Below are 15,517 nucleotides of genomic sequence, written 5' to 3' on the forward strand. Positions count from 1 at the left end.
ATGGATTATTTTATTAAATTTAAAAAGTCGGGACTTTTAGAGGCTGAAAAAGAAACTTTTTGAATTTAATATAATAAACATATTTGGCTCTTTGGGGATGAGGCAAATTTGTGTTTAAAGCAATTTTCTGGAGGGTATTCAATTACTTTGTATCTTTGACAATGGACTTACCAGCCAATTTTTACATTTGTTTCCAACAAGTCCCTGTGTACCTTTTTCCTCTTCAGTTGTCCCTCTTGTTGGGTGGATATAAACACCTCTAAAACTACATTAAATGTTTGCACTAAGCCTTTTTATCTAGCCACTAAATTATTCAATCTGTGGTTTTAAAAAGCTAAGAAATTAAAAATATGGTTTTGAAAAAAAAAAAAAACATCTATTGCCACTTTAACCTATCACTCTGGGGTACGTAATTTCACTGCATACTTTGAGCTAAAGAGTTTCCTTATATACACAATTTGGTGGTATGACTATGAACCCATTGTTCATATATTAGGCTAAAATATTGTTGTTCTATTAAAATTAAAATAATGATCAGGATCGTGTTGCAATTGACCCAAATCGAAACAGCAAACTAGTAGCTTTAGATATAGTGAAGTAGGGTACATCACTGGTGTGGTTCTATTGGTTGTCTACAGAATATTAAGAACTGTGACAATGAAATTTGTAATATCTCTTGCTGGAAATTTACTTATACACCTCCTTACTCTGGGGGCAGGGGGGAGTACTATATATGAGTATTACTGTTAGCATGCTGTATATACAGACATAGATGCAACACCATTTCTAATGTATTATACTGTGTTAAACTAATAGGGGACAGCCATGTGTTGAATCAAGCCTTGAATAAAATCTGCAGCAGTTTTCAAATAACTGTCTTTGCATCAATGGTGATAATGATGGGGGCAGTCCTGTGCTGCTCATTAACAATGAAAGAATTGAATTGCCCCAAATAATATTACAAATGCTACAACAAAAATAGTTAAGATTTGTAATGACCTGCTTTTTGCTTTTCACGAACATGTTGCATTTGTTTTACATATATTGCTAGACAATAATTAAAAAAAGGAATGTTAATTTTAGATAAAGCTATAAATATTATATTTCTATTATTCTAAAAAAATTACAATTATACAAATAAAATTAACTTTTTTTTGTGAACATTGGAATAAAGATTTGCTTATTATCACATAAAAACAGAAAACACAATACAAACAATTCTATTTGAATAGGCTCTCTTTGACAGGACATAATTATTCAAAAAGAACATATATAATATTTAATAAATACACATCAGAAAAGACACTTTGTCACAATTTAATGTCTTTTGGAATAAAAAAAATGACCTTGTATATTGAACTAAATCTAAAATATCACACAATATCTGATGAGCCTGCACCCACACTTCAACTCTTTTCCTTCCAAGAACATTTCATGTCACGGTGGCTGTAAAGCAATACATTATCATACTGCTGTTTCCTTATTTTAATTGCATTGAATCTGTCACTCATTTATTTGACACATTTTCCATATTATCTAGTCTGCTCTATATACAGGTCAAAAGGTTTACTAAAAATGTAAACATTACTGCAGTATATTATCTCTGATGGTGACATATTGACTAAAATGTCTAAATGTTTAAATAGATTTAAGAACAAAGCTTTCATAAATATAAAATTATGCATGCAAATTGTCTGGAAATGTGAAGATTTATTTGCTGCAGAAAGGTTCCAGTCCCTCCTTAGCCAACAAGGACTTCCACAGGGACCTCAAGTCAATTGAACAGGGGTGTCCCAAAGTACTTCTACTTATACGGACCATAGTTGGCTACTTCTGCCACTGATCCCGCATAATGCGTATATTTTTTCTAAACTATCCTTAAATATGAATAGATATGTGAACTGTTTACCTGCTTTAATATTATTGTACTAATTCAATGATTATGATCATATTATTGAGCTGGAGAAAGAATTGTAGCCCAAAAAAAAGGGATTAGCCACCTAGATTTTTTTATCAATAATCTTTGTGTAATCTAAGCATAGCCATTAACATGTACATATAATAACAACAGCAAGCACTGTTCAGCACAGGAAGCAAATATATGTAAAAATCACATAATGCAGCACACTACCCACATGCAATGCCTATTTTTAAACTATAAATACAATGTAATTCATGCATTGGAATAGTAGAGAGTCCATAGACATGCTTGGAAAGAACAAAGTGACAGTGTCCATTGAGAATGTAATAATATAGGAATAGCACAAACACATGTGTACTCTTGTATGTCTACATATCAGAAAATAAAAATGTAATGTTATTATGTGATGTTTTTTTTTTTTATCTTTATGCACATTTGCCTTCTCGTGTACTTTAAGTTATGTATTCTTTTACAAAATCATACCACTTAAAGTGGGCCATTTCCACTGCACTATGTAGACCAAAGGAATGCCATAGTCAAACCATAGGCTATCAGAACCGTAAGATACAGCCGGAAGAAGAATGTATCCAAGACATAGGCAACACAAAGCCACTCATTTTTCTGTTCTTCTGGCATGTTCAGTTGTTTCCACATGGTCGCCATCTCTTTCACATTGTTGTTCCATTCTGCATAGTCCATATATTTCCATGTCTCTTGCTCCAGCATGTTACAATCATATGTTTTCCTCTTGCAGAAGTTAGACAAGTTGTCTGTGTAGAGAAAAATAAAAAAGTAGCCCAGAGATGTGAAGTTGTTTTATGTAAAATATGAAGATATGTATGGTGAGGGGTAAACACCCCTATGTAAGAACTGATACACTGGGTCTGCTTTACTAACCCCCCTGGCAGTCTAATTATGTTTGTATTTTTATGTCAAAAGTGGTACGTTGTTTTGCGTGGAAATTTGTTGTTTAATATTTTAGGCCTGTAATTCTTAGGAATAACACCCGGGTATAATAAAGTTTTAAACACAAATCATAAGTTATATTATATTAAATAATTAAAAAAAAATAATGAAATAATATATTAATAAATTAAATAATTTTATTTAAAAAGTTTAACATTTTTTTTAAATTTGCCCAAACAAGGGTACAATAATAGATCAAACTTTTGGATTTATTATTTGGATTTATTTTTTATAACTTTATCATTGTGATCAATGTTTTAAAATGAAGATTACAATGTAATCTTCTTTTAAATTTCCCGCTGCGCTTCACGCGTCACATCGATCAAGCCAAGGATGTGATGCAGAAGCCGGCCGTGTATAGCTCACACCAGAAAATCCCAACATGTAATGCATCATATACTGATGGTATAATTCTCTGGCTTTTGGATCTCCTGGAGAGGCAGGGAAGAAAGATAGAGGACTGCAAAGCAGGGTAAAGAAGTTTGCCACCTTGCTTTAGCAAGAAACAGTGTACAGATTGACAGAATTTTGGGAATATCCACAATGGTCAATTGTGCATTTTGATTGCTGTTATTACTATTTTGGCTTTTCTTACATCATCAAAAAGCTGTTTCTTACCATTGGTAATTTTAATTTTGTCGTTAGATGTTCCATTTTGAATGTTGCATGAAGAAGAAATCCTGTCTTTTATGAGAAGAACATGTGCCATTTTCTCCAGTGTTATTTTTTTTAACCATTCTGGAACTTTAGGAAGGAGATTCTTTGCATGTAATATTCTGACTATGAAGATACTTTCTATCAGACTTAACATTAGCAGCAGCATACATATTGAAAAATAGATTCCTGAGGCAACAGAACAAACTGTTTTAGGCTTCATTTACTAAAAAAACAAACAAACTTATCAATATGTCTAATACTTTTTTAGTACTAGGTGATTAGATTGTATCAGTGTCAAACTAAAGGCAGTCTGAAATACTATCAACTCTTATTCAACTGTAATTAAGAAGAAAGAAGTTGGCCTACTGGAAATGGTCTGAATGAACAAGTGGAGTGGCTTACTCAATCATATTCATGAAAATGACTAAAAAACACGGTTTCCGCTTGCACATAATTGGATTCCTAAAGTAGGACTAAGTTTTACTTACCACAGATCCCTTAATCTCTCTGGGGCTTTCCTCAATTGGGTTCTGTGCCGTTCTGTAATCCACCTTTGTCCTGGCATGGAAGAAACGCTGAGTGCCACCATCTTCCCCCCTCTTTTTTCTTCTCCTAGTTATGTCACCTGATCTTGCACTGCCCTGCTGTAAATAGGAAAAAAACAGTGCAGATCTCACTGTGCTTGTGTGAGATCAGCATATTTTTTTACCCATTGAAGGAAAAGGCGGAATCAGGCATGCGCAGAAGGAACAGCCAGAAGACCCACCTTATGTATGCCAGAAGTCTCTGCACTCTTATTCAGTCTTTACCACCATGGCAGTAAAGACAGAAAAGGAGAGACTTACCCCTTTTAAAAAAAAAAGGAATGTTGGTGATGGGTCCGTTTAAAGTTATCAGACCTTTAACTGTGTACAAGGAGATGCAACCAGTCTCCGGAGGCTGAACAGGGGCTTGCTATAGGTGAAGACAGGTGCATTAGATTGGGGAACTGCTGTTTGGTGAGTACTGTTGCTGGACCAGGGCCTTAAAGTCTTTGGATTCTGCCAATATTCGAATCAGACCTTTATCCAGGCCTACAGTTTGGGGGGCCAGCAAATAAAGTGGTCTCCTTTTACTCTACCATACCAGAACACATACCTTTCAACATTATCTTACACCCTTCTTAAAACTGTTTTTTCTTTTAGTGAGAAGCTGTGATGGCCGAGGCACAGACCAGTTTGAAAAAAATCATTCTAAATGGAATTAGCCATAATTTCAAAAGGACTGTGGAACTCCAATTCACATTTGCCTTGATACCATGACAGCGCTAACATTCCAACCATCTTGCTAGTTCTGATGTTGGTAAAACAAATTCCACATTTTATATATATAACAATATATATATGACCTTACCTATTAATGGGGCCCCAATTGCTGGCAATGTATCTGAAGCAATCACAAGGAAGACAGAATAACCCAGAAGTAGGGTGATTTTGAAAGATATTCTCTCTCCACTCTCAGGGGGTATATAGAATCCAAATGTGTCCAGGATCATCAGAAGTGCACTAGGTAGAATGATATTTACTGTGTAGAACAGTGGTTTTCGTTTGAGGATTATCTGTTGGGAGTTAATTGCATACATTTAGGCTTTGCTTCTTTCATATCACATTTTTTAATATTGTACCTAGCTCAGTGACCACAATGCAACTCAACGTATGAAATCGTGGCAGATTGTGTCCTGGTTTAAATTAATCCTTACAAAAGTGGTTGAAATAAATTTCAAGCCCTTTGGAAGGTAGAACAAGCAACTTATGAGCTTTTAGTAAGTTGGTTACACTGTTACAGAACAGAAATTTAGGCAACTATAATAGACCATAACTTAATGCAATACTAAACCTGCTATACTCACCTGTACCTGTCTCATTGCAGGGCCCAGCTGTCTTCTTCTGTTTTTGAATATGATCTTCAGGCGTATTGACTGCTTGGGCCTGGAATGACATATCTCCCAAGCAGGTGCAAACAAATTCATTCAATCTGGGGAAGAGCAGGAGAAGCTGGGAGCTCAGGGTTTGGAACATATTCCTGGAGCAAACAGGCAAGTACAAGGAGTTATTGCAGAAGGGACATTGCCGGTTCCTTTCTGCAATAATAACCTGACTGGTTATTATTGCAGAATCAGGTATCAAATTTCAGTGAATAGTATTGAACTACTAAAAATGCTTCTAGTTTTTGGCTTATATTATTATTGCTGTCTTTATTCTATTTGTGGATTTTTTTTTTTTGTTCATTTACCCTTATTTCCTCTTCCAGGTCTTCAGAAAATTAAATGAGGGGAAATTTGCAATAACATTACTGAAAAAAAAATGCTTTCATAACTGATAAAGCTGTTTTTAAAAAGTTTACAAAATAAACTTACATAGAATGTTATCTCTCCAAATACGCTGTCCTCGTCAATGAATTCTCTGTATTTCGGCAACACATTAAGAAGGTCCCACTCTCCTTCGGTTATGCATGGATTTAAAAGCTTATTAAGGTCATGTGGTACTCTTGCAAATGATATATTTATGTCCTGAGCTGAAATATATTTTAAGTTATTGTTTCCCATTGTATAGGAGTTATTTATTGAAGTTATAGTTAGTTAAATAATGCTGCGGTGTACACAAAAAAGAGCAAAATTATTAAATATCTTCTTCAGCTATATATAAATAATTTACCATAGTGGAGGCAATGTACATGTGCATGTAAAAAATGGGGATGGCTTTTATGCAATTTTAAACGCACTCAAAGTAAAAAGGTTTAAAATCCTATTTTACAAATAAAAATCAGCCACATGGGGCCCTTGGCTTGTACCCACAGCCCCCTAAAATGTTTAGCTCACTTTCTGACTTACTTCTAATTTATTCATTTGAGATTTTTTTATCTACTGACTTTATAGGAAGAAATTGGTACAAAACAAATGTGATACTAATATTATAAAAATATTAAATATTAAAAAATGAATTCAGTAACTGCAGCTTTACTATGGTTATTAAGTGTGTTTTCTTTTGTAAATAAGATATTTAAGAGTTTGATAAAGCTTCATACACAGAAGTAACTGCAAAACATATCAAAGTCAATAGCTTATATTATAAGTGATTGTCAACATTTTTAATCAACAGTAGACAGTATGAAGCATGCATGTTGTTAGCTTCCAAGTAACTTTATATTTATCTATATTAAATGTCATTTGCTACTTGGCTGCCCAATCAAACAGTACATCCAGGTCTGCTTGTAGATTATAGACGTCCTGTATGTACCTAATTCCATTACATAGTTTGTTGTCATCTGCCTTCCTCTGGACCAAATATGTCCTATAGGGTTTTCTATTTGGGATATGTTTATTTCCCTAGTGGTTCAACTTGATGGACTTTTGTCTTTTTTCAACCTAACCTTCTATGTAAGTATGTTCATTTGTTTGTTACAGAAAGGTGCTATTAAGATTGCTGATGCCTTAAAAGTCCTATTTGTTTTGCTTTCCTGTTTATAAAAAGTGATATAGATATGCTTAGATAAACAATTGTACACAGATGACTATTGTAGACAACATGTTTAGGCTTAGACAATTTGATCTGTACATAGACAGCTGTTGAATGCTTGCATACAATTCAGAGGTTCAAGCATGAATCAATGAAAAATGATAGATAACAGTACAACACAAACTTACTTGTGTGCAGCCAGCTACTGAACGAGATGGAACAATTTAGGACATCAAATGGAAAATAGTAAACATCAAGGTTGCAGTATGTTGTAATGCGTATGGGATTGTTGTTGATTACCCTACCATGATGATTTACATACACATAAGGGACATCTGGAGAATCCTTGGGTCCCACTCTGGAAATAGAGAAAAATAAAAATTGACGTGGATCAGACTTGATTTTTAAAATGTGTGCTTGTGCATGAATAGTGAATGATTTGCAAAATAATAATGTATAAATATATATATATTATATTGATACAGACAGGCCAATTTTCAGGTACAGCTGTTCAACTGTTGTTGATACAAACAACCATCTAGCCAGCTAATCACATGGCAGCAGCTCAGTGCATTTATGTAGACATTGTCAAAATACATGTTTATACACAAATGATTTCAGATATTGGGTCAGTTGTTATATTTTAGTAGTTTTAGGTTAGTTGTATGTACATATAACAGGAACATAGATATTTAGTGAGGTATAGGATTGTATTTATTAGTACTAATAAGCACAAGCATTGATAATAATTTATTAAAGCTCTCCAAGGCTGGAGAGAATACACTTTCATCAGTGAAGCTGTTTAATCCAGCAGACCTGGAATGGATGTCTTCAAAGTCATTTTTTTAGCAAATGTTTCTAATCCTGGGCCAGATCCATTCCAGGTTTGCTGAATCACTCAAGTTCACTGATGACTATATCAGCATTTTACAAATAACCTCTAGAGGGTCTTCAAAACTCAATAATAGCTTCAATTTCAGCACCTTGGCTAGCTCCAAAGCATAACATTAAGGTTTCTAAACTGTTCACAATTGTTTTATTTTTTAGACCTGATAACATACTTTGAGTTGAATGTTTTGTTTAGAAATATCATTTTTGTTTAGAACTAATTTTTGGGGTATCACAAAGAGGTTTAGCACTCTCACCGTTTGCTTTGCTTGGTTCATTGACATTTAAACATTTGTTTACACAGAAAGCAACTAATTTTCATGGTTACATAAAACATTAAAATACACCAGAGGAAGTGGCATTTCTACTGAAAAGTATTTAGCCTTAGTAAATACACAATTGTAAATGTAATGTTCAATCATGCTCAAGTGGGTTTCCTAATAATGAAGTCATTTTTTTAAAGATGATAATACAATTGCCACAAAGAAAAGAACACTATCATGGATCATCATAACATGGCTGCATCATGCAAAACTGATCTGTAAACTGCTAAACAGTTCATGTCTCAAAAATAGGGTGATCATAAAAGCCAGATGAAGTGCAACAAAGTAATAGGTGTATTTTTGGGGTTGATTCCATTTTCATAATTTTTCATATTCATATTATTCATATTTCATCTTCAATTTTTCCATAATTTTCTCCCCTACTTGGACTGACAAAGGCATGTATCATAAATTACAACAATGTGATTTTTGTAATTGCAGGTATGTGCAGGTATGTTTTACAATGCTATATTGTTCAGCTGTAAACGGTAAATGTTTTTCTACCATATCTGATTTGTTTTTCTACAACAAAGTAAAACAGCTGAATGAACATTCTCCAAGAGTAGTGATTCCAAAATGTTTGCATAAGATTGTAGTAACCACATTGGAGTTGATTTAATATAGGAGTTTAGGCTGTTCACTTTCAAAAGATAATTATTACTATGCAAGAGAATTAAGTGAAAAATGTTTTTCTTTTCTTTGCACATTGTTAGGTATACTTTGCAAAAGGAATTTTCGGAATCTCTTGCAGAGTTTTAGCTCTCTGTAATAAATACACAGACTAAACACCATTAGTAAATAAACCCCATTAAAATGAATCAAGCAGAAAAAGTGCAGCCATCTTGCAAAGACATTTTAGTCTTTGATATTTAGTTTGAAGAAATTTATGTATTGAAGCACACACTTTAAAATCATTTCCATTTTTGTACACTATGCCCTAACGTTACAAAAAGTTAACAAGAATACTTACGCTTCTTCAACCATAATGTCAGGAAGCCAGATTGATTGTGTGGGGATTGAAATGCGAGTCACATTGTCAAAATTCTTTGGATCCCATTGGAGAAATTCATCTACCCAAGACTGTACAAAAAAAGTTAATTTCAACAACAGACCTGTACTTGTCAAAACAGGTTCCATTAAGTCTCCAAAAATGTAAAACCATTTTGCCCATGCAACTGAAGACAGGGTATGCTCACTTCTTGGATTCCCTAGAACACAGCTAAGTTGTGGTGACACATGTAACAGGGGACGCGGGCATGAAACACTTCTAGAAGTGCTAAATGTGGAAGAGTCTTTCAATTTAATTATTGTCAAACGGAATGAAAGGAAGATAATGAAAACAGGTTCTTGAAAAGTGAGTATTCTTTATCCTTTGTTACAATAACCTGATCATTTTAAATTTACAGAGATCTGAAAACATGAACTAGAAGATTGTAGAAAATGGAAGGAAGGATGATACGGTATACAATATTATCTGGAAATAAACCCATGACTACAAAACAACACATTAATAGCAATAATGGGGAAATGACTACTGCCCCCAGTAAACCTCATCTCAACATGAACATCTATAGACACTTGACCAGGCCACCTCTTGATATAAAATCAACTGTTGTAGATTAAGAGGTACATAAAATAATTTAAGAGTGGAAAAAATAGTTCAGACAAGTAGAGAGTCGTATCAGTCCATCTGTAGTGGGAAGTCTCTTCCAAAACTGATTTATGGTTCAGGACGTCAGGGGAAACAGCCAAAGCCAGAACACCAGCCAAACAGCCAAGGTTAACACCATGGAGGACTCTGAACTGAGGACCAAAGGACACATTCCTCAAGTCCAGTATCAGTAACACTAGAGGTATACTTGTAGAAAATGTATATAGAGAGAAAGCAATAGTAGAGAGAGAGGCTTCCAGGCTCAAGAGCGTGGTCATCCATCCTGCAAAACCATCAATCGTTACGTGGAAAGCCTTGAGTTGTTGGGAGTATTTGTTTCTAGCCTTGAGGAAAGCTCCTCCAACTCATCTGTTCTCCCAGTAACTTTGGCATGCTACACATTGTGTTTGGCAGTTTTTTGACTAGTCAGTGCTAATATGTCCATTCTGATGGGTAGAGTCTTTATTAAAGTCCATAAATCAGTTACCTTAAATATAAGATCCTGTCTGGAGAGCCAGAGAGTTGTAGATGGCATAACATTTTAAGCCATAATGTCCATAATGGACCAGTCCAAGAAGGCTGAGGCCTGAGGGGCCGAAATGACTTGGCTTTCACCTCTACCCCAAGGTTCTCTACAATTACATAATAATAAATCAATGTACTAAACAGTTTGAGTAATAAAAATATTACCTGATTGTACCAAATGTAAGATTTCACCAGCTGATTTTTCTCATCCTAGAAAACAGATATGTTATCATTATATGAAGACTTAAAAACATAGACTATGGCAATAAAATTAGATATGGGTAACCAATTATTTAATTTTTCAGGATGAACGTATATGTATCACAGTCCCAGGTTCAGGATACTAAGGTTTCCCAGACAGAAACCACAGAAAATACCTGCAACATCAGGTTTTAGCTCATTGGCGAGAAAATAATCTTGTCTCTGTCTTTTTAAAGAAGTAATACTATTGGCAGTGACTGGAGGGACTCAGATAAGATGACAGCTATAACTACTCTCAAATTGTGTCTGGGGAATAAAATCGACAACTGATGCCAAAACAGGTCATGCAAGTTACATATAGATTCACTCGGTAGAAGTTGCTGGTTGTTCTAAATTTTTGTTTTGGGGGCTTCTCTTACTGGGAAAAGAGTAGGGTGGGGCAGATTCCCAATTCAGGGTCCCCCATTTTCCCAAGGCCCACAGGCCTAGTTAGCATACCTGGTTTTAGGCAGCAATAGCTGGGTCTGTGTAAGCCTTTTTTTCTTTGGGATTTGCCTGATGGGTGAAGAACTGGTATTGAAGCTATTGATTTACACCAACCAGGAGGCTATACTTTTGATTTATTGGACTTTTAGTTTGCTGACACCACCCTTGTGTGGGAAGACCCTTTGATTGGTTTGCAACTTTTGTTCAACAAATATGGGCAGGAGCCTTAAAGAGAAGCTGCTGTTTGAAGTTGCCTGATTGCCCGCCTGCTATTTGAAGCTAAGCCCCCACACCATGACCATAGGAGTTAACTTGAATGATACAATTATAGTTATAGAAATATCACTGCAACCACTTGTTTTGGCAATATAGTTTTCACATTCTTGTGCCAAAACAAAGAACATTTTAGCCAAACATAAAAAAGTCTTAGGTAATAAAGCTTATGTATTGAACAGCTTTTAATTTTATTTTGTATCATTTATTTTATATACCGGGTGCCCTGCTACCCTATTTACCATAGTTGCCAGTAACCTTTTGAAAAGTGATCAAATAGGATGAAAGATAGTAATAGGATGCACATCAGGGAATCACATATCAGGGTGCTGCATCTCCACTCAGAAATCCTCTGATAATCTATCCTTGGACTGTATGGGTATGCACATTTTCAGTGTGTCTTGTATAACAGAATATGTTTCAGTTTTTTAGTTCTACTGCCAAGGGCAGCAACATGTGTATATGTAAAATGAAGTACTGGTTACCAGTTTATTTAGCTGTATCATTAAAAAACATATTAGCAAAAGTAATTTTTTCCAGAACAATGGTTGTTTTCAAGATGATCAACAAACAATTCAGATCAATAGTCAGGGTATTGCCTATAAAAAAGCATAACTCATAAAGAACTTACCACCCCAAGAATAGCATATATAGCAATCTTTATATGCACTGTAGTAGGCTTTCTCCAGTTCTTTACAGGCCTCACTGACTTGTCGTACCCATTCATCAAGTAGTGTGAAAGTTCCATCAAGGCTGATTTATTGGTCATTAATTCATGAGATGTTTGCACTCAAAGGATAAAAAACAACATTAATACATTTAGCTAAAAACACACATCATAATAATAAAAATAACAATTACATTGCTTGAAGATTAAAGGTGTCTATTTATCAGCTTTAAAAGGTTTTATTTAATTTCATAGCCATTTACCAGGCCATAATAACATATGTTCATACATAGTTGATTTTTATCTAAATGGTATTGTGACACATACTGAGCTTTATAATTTGATTGCATACACCTTTTAGGAGGAATATTTAAAGACACTTCTACTTCCTACCCATTTATTGACTGTGATGACTTATGATCAGCTATCTGACCTGTTGGTATTCAACTGTAAGTTAACTTACAGCAGTGCAGCATCTCATCTCGCATTATGTCCCAGTCCACAGTTCCTGAAGCAATTAATATTTAATCAGTATTCCTTACACATCACAATCCAAGACTACATACTGTACTGTACATACTGTGTTTCATCTCTAAGTTTGTACTGTACCCCATAGTACAGGTTGTCCCCAAGTTACATACGAGATAGGGACTGTAGGTTTTTTTCTAAGATGAATTTGTATGCATGTCAAAACGGGTCCATTAATTTAATAAATGCAATTAGGACAGATGTTTGCCTCAACATATTATTAGGCAGCATGGCGTTAGTTACTGTATAAAATCCTCACTGTGAGTTAGTCACAAACAAAGCAAAAACAAAAAACTGTATGAAGCCTAGACATTCAATAACTTTTGAAGCAAGCTGTGCTTTCATATGCTAAAAGAAACAACTGCAGAGTTTGTCTTGGTCAATAAAGAGTTACAAGTGCTTGCAGAAGAGCTTAGCCTTTAAGAACACCTACAACCTTAGCTCTGTTTAGCAAAAGATTTCTTCTGCAAGTAATGCAAACCACCCCCTCCCCCCATCAAGCCTACGTCCTGCACATGAGCGAGCACGGAAGACCTGTTCATATCTAGGAGTTGTCTGTATGTTGGATGTTCTTAACTTGGGCACTACCTGTACAATATATTGAAGAAAGCCCAAAGATACAAAGTAAGCCCATCATCTTGAGATAAAAAAGAAACTCATAAAAGTGATATCGCATAACTCGGAGCTGGTACATTTAACCATTTTGACGATCTTAAAAAATAAAGATAGAGGGGTTTGACAACCAGATACAAAAAAGAGAGCCTTTTGATAACTCAAGCCAAGGCACTCAGTATATATGAGACTTTGAAGGCATTGGGCCTGATTTAAAGTTCTCCAAGGCTTGAGAGGATAGTTTCATTTGTGAAGCTAAGTGATCCAGTAAACCTGGAATGGATTTGGTCCAGGATTGTAAACATTTGCTAACAAATCACAAATTACTTAGTAAGTAATCTATTCCAGGTTTGCTGCATTACCCAGCTTCACTGATGAAAGTGTATCCTCTACAGCATTGGGGAGCTTTAATAAATCAGGCCCATTGCATCACATAGATACACATGACGCCAAATTCATAGGGTATTTGGCATCATGAACCTCAGGTTTCCCTGTAAAAAGGAATTAAAAGGCCTGGATAGGGCTATTATGAATTGTGTGGCTGGAAATTTGCATTCCCTTACTTGGGATCTATGCTGTGAAAGACGTTGACCCCCTGCGAGGGAAAACCCTGGATTTTCTTTGTGTGTTGGAGTTTTTTGTAAATAAAAGTGGGCAAGGCGCCCTGAAAAATTTCAGTGAGTGCTTTTAATACCATTTGATGCCAATCTCCCACATCATGTACATAGGATGAATCGACAGAAACAAAACATAAATCCATGGATGGTTTTAATGGATTTGCTGGAAATTTAACCTGCATACTCAGAGGGCCTGATTTAATAAAGCTCCCAAGGCTGGAGAGGATACACTTTTATCAGTGAAGCTGGGTGATCCAAGAAACTTAGAATGGATTTCAAGCAAATGCTTTAAACCCTGGACCAGATCCCTTCCAGGTTTGCTGGATCACCTAGCTTCACTGATAAAAGTGTATCCCCTCCAGCCTTGTAGAGCTTTCATAAATCAGGCCCAGAATATCAGCAGTGAAGCAGCAAGCACAGAAACCAGACTTCTTTAAAAGAAAATACCCCCCCCCAAAAATTACAAAAAGCCTCTCTTTCTATTTCTCTGAGTACCCATGTACATTAAATCAAAGGATTTGATGACTAAAATGGTAATCTGTATGTCTTTTTTTATAACTTTTTTCCTTTATTATATTTACAATTTATGTTTATTTTACAGCATTTTCTTCTTTAAGTGTTATGAATAAGAAAAATGGTTATCAAGTTGTTTCCTTTGGACCTTTTCTTTACTCTTTACTGTTGATTTGCTTGTACAGTGTTTACAATACCGTATGCAAACCTCAGTACCGTAGTGTATATTAGAGCTGATTTCTTCTAAGTTCTGTGCATTACGGTATACAGGTAGTCCCCGAGTTAGGGACATCTGACATACAGACGACTCCTAGATACCAATGGGGCTTCCCTGCTCGCTTGTGTGCAGGACAAAGGCTTGATGGGGAGGGGCAAAGATTGTGGGTGAACTTAAGGACTGAACTCTTCTGTAACATCTTGTAACTCTTTAATGACTTAGACAAACTCTGCAGTTGTTTCTGAATGAATGTCTAGGCTCCATAAAGTTTTTTTTTTTGTTTTTTTTGCTTTGTTTGTGATTACCTCACAGTGAGGATTTTTACAGTAACTGACATCATGCTGCCTAATAATATGTCGAGACAAACATCTGTCCTAATTGCATTTATCAAAGTAATGTGCCCATTCTGACTTAAATACAAATTTAACTTAGGAACAAATCTACAGTCCCTATCTCTTATGTAACCTGGGCACTATCTGTATTGTACAGTACAGGTGACATTAAAATAATATAGTGTATCTAATGCAGGTTGACACAAACCTACTAGAAATTACAGTATACTTGGAATATCACTAAGACTCCTTCCTAATCAACCAACATGCCCAATGACCTAATTAGGCATAGAACTAAACTCTCTAAATATATAAGTAAGGTGTGTCTAAATTTAGCTAAACCTAACATTTACAGTAAACTGTGTCTGCTATGGGAAAGCAAATACAAGAGATGCCCCACAATTCTCTGCTTGACCATAAAGAAGTTCTCCAAGACCAATAGTTTTTATTACTTGTCTAGAGGGCTGAAAAGTGCTTGGTGAGTCTAGGAAGGGGATTTCATAGCTGTATCTGTTTAAAAAAGCACCAAAGGTAATTCAAGAAATCGGGTTGGCATATTAGGGTAGGATGCTTCTTTCTCTACGGAAGACATGGCCAGCAGAATAAAAGCATGAACAAGGTAAAGAGCATCCATTAGTCAGTCAAG

At 35.3% G+C, this 15,517-nt stretch overlaps 1 protein-coding gene across 1 annotated transcript; it reads right to left on the bottom strand.

Moving 5' to 3' along the window:
- Nucleotides 1-2,431: 2,431 nt before the first annotated feature.
- Nucleotides 2,432-12,154, bottom strand: LOC140340232 (5-hydroxytryptamine receptor 3A-like). The gene is made up of 8 exons (XM_072425287.1): nucleotides 12,017-12,154; nucleotides 10,591-10,635; nucleotides 9,220-9,329; nucleotides 7,227-7,396; nucleotides 5,940-6,097; nucleotides 4,937-5,141; nucleotides 3,506-3,730; nucleotides 2,432-2,691 (listed from the first exon to the last, which is right to left on the bottom strand). Exons 1-8 carry the CDS (start codon nucleotides 12,152-12,154, stop codon nucleotides 2,432-2,434), a joined length of 1,311 nt encoding a protein of 436 aa, XP_072281388.1.
- Nucleotides 12,155-15,517: the final 3,363 nt, after the last annotated feature.

Source organism: Pyxicephalus adspersus, chromosome 11, assembly GCF_032062135.1.
Source record: "Pyxicephalus adspersus chromosome 11, UCB_Pads_2.0, whole genome shotgun sequence".
NCBI classification, from domain to species: Eukaryota; Metazoa; Chordata; class Amphibia; order Anura; family Pyxicephalidae; genus Pyxicephalus; species Pyxicephalus adspersus.